Source organism: Salmo salar, chromosome 12 (assembly GCF_965601325.2).
Source record: "Salmo salar chromosome 12, fSalSal1, whole genome shotgun sequence".
In the NCBI taxonomy this organism is placed as follows: domain Eukaryota; kingdom Metazoa; phylum Chordata; class Actinopteri; order Salmoniformes; family Salmonidae; genus Salmo; species Salmo salar.
Window position 1 is genome coordinate 97,368,772 of NC_138302.1, and position 8,707 is coordinate 97,377,478.

General features: G+C 42.3%; 1 protein-coding gene across 2 annotated transcripts in view; it reads right to left on the reverse strand.

The window, feature by feature from the left end:
• Window positions 1–7,617, reverse strand: part of col2a1b (collagen, type II, alpha 1b) — an 89,998-nt gene extending 82,381 nt beyond the window's left edge. The window contains exons 1-2 of one of the 2 annotated variants that reach the window (XM_045691949.2): window positions 7,303–7,617; window positions 2,191–2,400 (exon numbers count right to left, since the gene is read on the reverse strand). In XM_045691949.2, the coding sequence (XP_045547905.2) occupies window positions 2,191–2,400; window positions 7,303–7,393 (301 nt within the window). In that variant the 5' untranslated portion in view covers window positions 7,394–7,617. The remainder of the gene's footprint in view (window positions 1–2,190; window positions 2,401–7,302) is intronic. The other variant, XM_045691950.2, reaches the window with a different exon arrangement.
• Between the last annotated feature and the right edge of the window lie 1,090 nt (window positions 7,618–8,707).

Sequence of the window (8,707 nt, forward strand, 5' to 3'; positions counted from 1 at the left end):
AGGATATTAACCCAGGATGTGAACCCTGACTGAGTCTCGGGACACAGCCGAATTAATGCTATTGTTTTTACACAGTGTAATACTGTACCACTGCTCTAATACCTCTCCACCTTCCATAGAGCCTCTCTCCCTCTCTCTATTCTCTCCCTCTCTCTATTCTCTCCCTCTCTCTATTCTCTCTCTCTCCCTCTCTCTATTCTCTCTCTCTATTCTCCCTCCCTCTCTCTCTCTGTCTCTATTCTCTCTCTCTCTTTTTCTCTATTCTCTCTATTCTCTCTCTTTTTCTCTATTCTCTCTATTCTCTCGATTTTCTCCTTTGCTGTCTCTCCTCTTGCTCTATTCGCTTTCAAATCTCATTTGCTGTATTCTGCAGAGCAAAAGAGAGAGAGAGAGAGTCTGCAGCGGTAGTCAGTATGCTAGGCCATGTCTGTTAAAGTGAGGTAATAACTCCCACATGTGGTCATCAAACTGGTGCTGGCTGGCTGGCTGGCTGGCTGGATGTCTGGCTGACTGGCTGGAGCAATATCCAAGCAAGATGGGCCCAAGGTGAGCTGGACCAACTATGGAAAAATAACGTTGAAGCAGCATTTCTTTGAAATACATTATACAGAAGTGTCATTCTGTTGTTTGTTGTTATTTGTTCTTCATTATTTGTTTTCTGGGAAAAGAACAGCATACACCAACATGATATAGGGCCAACATTATATAGGGCCAGCATTATATAGGGCCAACATTATATAGGGCCAACATTATATAGGGCCAGCATTATATAGGGCCAGCATTATATAGGGCCAACATTATATAGGGCCAGTATTATATAGGGCCAGTATTATATAGGGCCAGAATTATATAGGGCCAACATTATATAGGGCCAACATTATATAGGGCCAGCATTATATAGGGCCAGCATTATATAGGGCCAACATTATATAGGGCCAGCATTATATAGGGCCAGCATTATATAGGGCCAGAATTATATAGGACCAGCATTATATAGGGCCAGTGTTATATAGGGCCAACGTTATATAGGGCGAGCATTAAATAGGGACAACATTATATAGGGCCAGCATTATATAGGGCCAACATTATATAGGGCCAGCATTATATAGGGCCAGCATTATATAGGGCCAGCATTATATAGGGCCAGCATTATATAGGGCCAGCATTATATAGGGCCAACATTATATAGGGCCAGTATTATATAGGGCCAGATCATTATATAGGGCCAACATTATATAGGGCCAACATTATATAGGGCCAAGCATTATATAGGGCCAGCATTATATAGGGCCAGCATTATATAGGGCCAGACATTATATAGGACCAGCGTTATATAGGGCCAGTGTTATATAGGGCCAACGTTATATAGGGCGAGCATTATATAGGGCCAACATTATATAGGGCCAGCATTATATAGGGCCAACATTATATAGGGCCAGCATTATATAGGGCCAGAATTATATAGGGCCAGCATTATATAGGGCCAGCATTATATAGGGCCAGCATTATATAGGGCCAGAATTATATAGGACCAGCATTATATAGGGCCAGCATTATATAGGGCCAGCATTATATAGGGCCAGCATTATATAGGGCCAGCATTATATAGGGCCAGTATTATATAGGGCCAGCATTATATAGGGCCAACATTATATAGGGCCAACATTATATAGGGCCAGCATTATATAGGGCCAGCATTATATAGGGCCAGCATTATATAGGGCCAGCATTATATAGGGCCAGCATTATATAGGGCCAGCATTATATAGGGCCAGTATTATATAGGGCCAGCATTATATAGGGCCAACATTATATAGGGCCAACATTATATAGGGCCAGCATTATATAGGGCCAGCATTATATAGGGCCAGCATTATATAGGGCCAGCATTATATAGGGCCAGCATTATATAGGGCCAGCATTATATAGGGCCAGCATTATATAGGGCCAGCATTATATAGGGCCAGCATTATATAGGGCCAGCATTATATAGGGCCAGCATTATATAGGGCCAGTATTATATAGGGCCAAAGCCACAGGTATTGGTAATGGTATAGGCCTAAGGCAATAGCCATCTTCTGATGATATTGCTTATTCCTTATGCTGTTATTCTCCCAAAAGTAACAATATGAATTCCACAGACAGACAGTAATTTATTTATGTGTGATAAATAAATAAATAAATTACGACCACTTGGGGGAGCTTCCCCGTCCCGCACGCAGATGGGGCAACACTCTCCGAATGGGATCTCGGGTTTGGGGCAGTCTTTAATCTCCTCGCAGATTATTTCATCACACAGGACAGTTCCCGTGTCGCACACACAAATACGACACGGCTCTGGTTTCCATACGTCCTTGTCACTATAGCTCTGTCCGTCCTGCATACAGCTGCCTGGGTACTCTGTGAGTGAGTGAGTGTGTGTGTGTGTGTGTGTGTGTGTGTGTGTGTGTGTGTGTGTGTGTGTGTGTGTGTGTGTGTGTGTGTGTGTGTGGTTGTGAGTGTGTGACCAGACAGGTGTGCAGCACAACACAACACAAGAGGCCAGAGCAGGTGTGTGTGTGGTGGGAGGGAAGAGAGACAATAATGCATCACTAATCAATCAATCAATCAAGCAATCAAGCAATCAATCAATTACCTATGGATAAAATGTCAGTTAGTGGCTAGTCATTAGGCTACAATACATTTTGCTGTAAACAACAAAAGTCCAGAAAAAAAAGATTGATTTGGAAATACCAGACTGAGCCAGACCCACAACAAAGACAACCCATTATCCCAAACTATTGACACCTTTGTTTGTTTATAGAACCACCATGTTCCAGGTAAACTTCATCACCTGCAGGTTCATTTAGAAACACACAGATACACTGTGAGATCAGCACCAATCACCTGCAGGTTCATTTAGAAACACACAGATACACTGTGAGATCAGCACCAATCACCTGCAGGTTGATTTAGAAACACACATATACACTGTGAGATCAGCACCAATCACCTGCAGGTTCATTTAGAAACACACAGATACACTGTGAGATCAGCACCAATCACCTGCAGGTTGATTTAGAAACACACATATACACTGTGAGATCAGCACCAATCACCTGCAGGTTCATAATCAACCACTAGGCGTCAGCACCATCTCACAAAACAGGCTGTTTGGATTTTTTTTTTCTTCCAGAGCATCCTGAGAAATGTCTCCATCATTTTTGATCAGTGGACCATGTCGCAAGCCTGAACTTCTCCCTTCAAAATAGAGAATCCTTTTAAAGCAAATATAACAAAACGGTAGCCTACATAGACTCAGATGCCCAAACACAGGCCTACTGCACATGTCCAATTCCCTTGTCTAAAAGCTGGGTTTGTTGTCTTTTGCCAAAGGCAGAAATAACTTTCTCACCTGAAGCAAACAAGTGACACCATTTTCACATAGACTAGGCTACACGCAGTGTTCAAACAAGGTGCTTGACCATTTAACAAAAAAAAATAATAATAATCATCTGGCCATCCAAGGGATCAATATCTCATACCAGAAGTTATCATTCTATCAAACTGCACCACTAAGTCAACGCCAAGACTGGAACCATCGAACCTCGCGGCTGAAAAGAGACGGAAGTTAACGTTGGCAGCTCGAGGTCAATCAGGCCATTCCATTAGGCGTCAAGTGGAACTTGGAAAGAGTGGAACTTGGAATGAGCGGAACGTGGAAGGAAGTCAGAGTAAGTACAGTAGCTAGATTTAGAGGCCTGGGGCCTGGTCACGTCTAGGTAACCAACAAACCTCTGTAGGCCATGAATGAGGTCTTTTCTTAAAGGGACAGAGCTACTGCCTTGTACAAACACGGGGCCCTTTTAACCCCCATCTGGAAGCCATGAAACGTCATAGAATGGAAAATGGACAGCTTTTATACAGATACCTTTGGGAGTATACTTGGTGGGGTGAATTAACATATCTCCTCAGTCAGGTGGGGTGAATTAACATATCTCCTCAGTCAGGTGGGGTGAATTAACATATCTCCTCAGTCAGGTGGGGTGAATTAACATATCTCCTCAGCCACTTGGGTTAAATTAACATATCTCCTCAGTCAGGTGGGATGAATTAACATATCTCCTCAGTCAGGTGGGGTGAATTAACATATCTCCTCAGTCAGGTGGGGTGAATTAACATATCTCCTCAGTCAGGTGGGGTGAATTAACATATCTCCTCAGCCACTTGGGTTAAATTAACATATCTCCTCAGTCAGGTGGGATGAATTAACATATCTCCTCAGTCACTTGGGTTAAATTAACATATATCCTCAGTCAGGTGGGGTGAATTAACATATCTCCTCAGTCACTTGGGTTAAATTAACATATCTCCTCAGCCAGGTGGGGTGAATTAACATATCTCCTCAGTCACGTGGGTTAAATTAACATATCTCCTCAGCCAGGTGGGGTGAATTAACATATCTCCTCAGTCACTTGGGTTAAATTAACATATCTCCTCAGCCAGGTGGGGTGAATTAACATATCTCCTCAGTCACGTGGGTTAAATTAACATATATCCTCAGTCACTTGGGTTAAATTAACATATCTCCTCAGTCACTTGGGTTAAATTAACATATCTTCTCAGTCAGATGGGGTCAATTAACATATCCCATCAGTCACTTGGGTTAAATTAACATATCTCCTTGGTCACTTGGGTTAAATTAACATATCTCCTTAGTCACTTGGGCACCAATGTAAGACCTATTGAAGCACTGACTAAGCAACATGAACTATTTCTGTTGAAAAATATTTTCTGTTCGATTCTGTTTCTGTTCTATTCTATCTCATCTGATGGATAGGACAAGTGGTGGTCAGAAAGTGGGATTTTGGTTCTTTATTGCAAACACAAGGATAGGCCTAATCTGTGCTGCAGTCTTCCTGAGTTGGCTACGGCCTACTCTTTCCTCTAGAAACAAAATGGAGGATGGAACATATTAAAGTGAAGACAGGTGTGTGGGAGAGACGGATGAACCATTAACTATGGTTCCCAGCTGAATTTGTTGTAACTTGCTGGCGGAGTATTGAATACCTTTATTTTCCCTCAGCTTCAACCTCTAGCCACAAGCCTTCCATGGTATGGTGATATAGATTGTGTCTCAAATGGCTCCCTATTCCCTATTTAAGGCTCCCTATTCCCTACACTCTTAGAAAAAGGCTTCCTAAAGCGTTCTTCGACTGTGCCCATAGGAGAACCCTTGTTGGAGAAAAGCCTTTTGTGTTCCATGTAGAACCCTCTTTCTACAGAGGGTTCTACATGGAACCCAAAAAGGGTTCTACATGCAACCAAAGGGTTCTCTTATTGGGACAGCTAAATAGCATAGCACTTGTTTTCTCTAAGAGTGAATGGGCTCTAGTCAAAAGCAGTTCACTAAATAGGGAATAGAGTGCCATTTTTGGACACACAGATTGAATACCTTCTCACTCAGCTCGGCCCTCTCCACGTAGGCCTATCCTTCCATGGCATAACCAGAGAGGTAAAAGTAGTGGATTGACCTCCTCCACCTTGCAGTGACTTGATGCCAGCTACGTACTTGGAGCTACTGCTCCCCTTTGAGCCTGCTAGTCTTGCGGCCTCTAGCCACTTTGGCCACTTTAGGACTTCTTAGCACATCCCAGTCAGAAATATTTCTCTCTGTCTCAGGAGAAGAACGACTTGCATTATATTCCAGGGGGCCCAGCCCACTCCGAAAGGGTAACCTGAGACTGTCTGCATTTTCATGTGTTTTATTTGGGAGGCCAGCACATTTTTCTTTTTCCTCTGCAATGTTTCTGTATTTTAAACCCCAACCCTAGCCCCTCTCATTGTCTTTGCTACTCTACTATTTATTGTGGAGCCTTACTATGTCTCCACTGAGCTCTTATGCATAAAATAATGTGCCTTAGTAGAATTACAATAATAACCCCGTCTCTTTTATAATATTTTTTCCATTAGTCCTCATGCCAGGTGATATTTATTTCTCCCTCTCCCCTGACTGTCAGTGACTGGGGCTGGGTAAATCTAGGAACCAGATGGAAGCACTCAAATCATATGGATGGAACTTTACTCCTGGCTTCCGTCCACCCGTGTCTCTATAGCGGCTACCTATCCTAGTCTCCTAAACTTTCCCTGTAAATAGGATACATTATTTAAAATAAATGATCTATTCATTTTTTGTTCCATATAATCGAATTGAATTGATTGACACGCCAAGTCTCAATATCGCTTCTTAAAATGTGGCCAATGGGCATAGGGAGAGATTTAAGTGGCATAGAATCGGGATATCAGAATATTAGGGCCATGTGTGGCGGGTTATGATATGGTAAGGCGGGTTATTAAGCTATTCATATAATAATTCCCAGGTTTCGGCACATAAATAGATCTTCGTTATGTTCCACCGTTCCACCTTTCCGACTCCAACACGCCTGGAATTGCCTCTGACAGGAAAGGAATGTTAACTCTTTTCACACAAAGGCCTTTGAGGCTGACCACCTTAGCTTGATCTCGTCGTTTGGTTTTGGTCCCTACAGTCTGTCTCAAAATGAACGAAGTTGAGCTCTGTCAAAGCGCTCTCGGAATGTTTGCAAAAGTACCCGCAGGTGTTCAGCCCAGCGGCAGCGCAACTTGTGAGAGGAGGGCGGGTGGAGGACAACCGGGTAGCTCGGATAGCTTGCGGAGAGCTGCGGAATGCTCTACCTTATCAGAGTTCTCCGATCTATATGGCATATAGTAGAATTTCCGAGAATCTTCAACAGCACATCCTTCATTGGCTATATCAAATGACCTTACTGCACTTGGATCAACAATATGAAAACAGTCAGCAACTCAAAATCAAGTCCATCACTTTTACGCACATCATTGGAATTCCATTGATCTATGATAGTTGTAAATTGGTTATAACTTGTGACATTCACAGCTTTGCAATCGAAAGTGCAATTTGAATATAAGCAATTAGGCTCTCAAGACACCTTACCCTTATCTATCCACGCACCTTTCCCTGGCTTTGTGGAATGGGAATAATCGCTCATATCCTTTGTGTAACGGTGAATACAATCGCTCAAGCAGAAAAAATGATGACCAACAATTAAATATAAAATACATATCATATTCACAGTGTATCCCAAATCTATGTGACTTATTGCCAGTAATATGCAAAACTCCCCCCCCCCACCCACTCCCACAGTATAAAAGTTCTCAAAAGTAGAATTTGATCTTTTGTTTCAGTTAATTTAGCATTTCAAATATTTTCATAAACTTTTTTTCTTAATAAATATTTTTTTGAAGAATAAAAAAACGGCCACTTACGGTCTTCGTCCTGACATTTGACAACGGCTAATAGAATGACTTGGGTTGCTACAAGTAGCAGTACAGTCCTCGAATCCACAAAGCTAAACATGTCTAAATGTTAGACATGCAGGGCCTTTTAGGGGAGAAGAAAAAGAAAGGACGAAAGGAATTGGACTTCTCTCTTTTTGTTGTTGTTCTGTGTGTTCCCAGTTACAGAGCCGAACCATATATTCAACCACCTTCAAAACAAAAAAAAAAAACCCAATGGGGATTCCAGACCCCTCCAGAAATCTAGTACCGACCCGCGTCAGATCAGGTACTGCAGTTTTATGTGTCCGTTGCCTTCAATGAATCTTTGTATATTCCCAAATATCAGTCCGGCCCCTTACCCCCTGTCAAGCTGAAATCTGAACCCCGTTTCCCACCCATTTCTGTCTGTCCTGAAGTTCTATTCTTCCACACGGCTCAGTCCCCTCCTTCTTCCATGTGCTACTGAAAAGGGTTACCCAAAAAGTGAAACTTTTTTTCTTCTCTCCAACTTGTCTGGGCTACCTTCCCCCTCTCACCATTCTCCTATACCAGGCGCTATACAGACTTGTCTTCAGTGAGAGCCTAGTGCAATTACACAGAATGCATGGATTTTTCCATCAATAGGATACTTTTACATGCTTTCCATTCCATTGCTGTTATTTTCTCAATTTTATCTTATTCCAATTAATATTTTATCTGAGGGTAAGTGCGCCACAACAGTGCGTCCTAGTGGGGGTGTAATTGATCAAATATTTTCAGGACCTTGAGTTGTTATGAGCACTAAGCAACATAAATGCCTCAGATCCTTTCCCGTTTTTATAAATCTGACCACTCATAATCAGCGGAGGAGTGGGACAAGAATTCGGCCCTGGCATGTCATCCACACTAGCCCTCATCACCGTGCAAACCGCCAATTAATTAGGGGTTCAACACCCGAGGAAGTGGAAACTCAAAACACATTAACTAGATCGCTGACTCTAAATATAATAGCCATGTATTCATCCAACAGTAAATGTAATGTACTAAAATAAACGTTGCACTTGTAGTCAACTACCCATGAGACCTATATGCTTATGGCAGGTGCACATGTGCCCCTCCATATCTCAAAGCTATATAAAATATCTTAGTTGTAAAATAGTTGCTATTGAGCTGAATATTGAGAGTTGAAAATTATACCTACGGAAAGCTGAGACCCTCCTTTCTTTGGCAGGGACAAGAGGACTGTCACGTCCTGACCAGTAAAGGGGTTATTTGTTACTATAGTATGGTCAGGACGTGGCAGGGGGGTGTTTGTTTTATGTGGTTCTGGGTTTGTTGGGATATGTGTTAATGTAGAGGGGTGTTTGTTTAGAGCATTCTGGGGTTTTTGGTTATGTTCTATGTTTTGTATTTC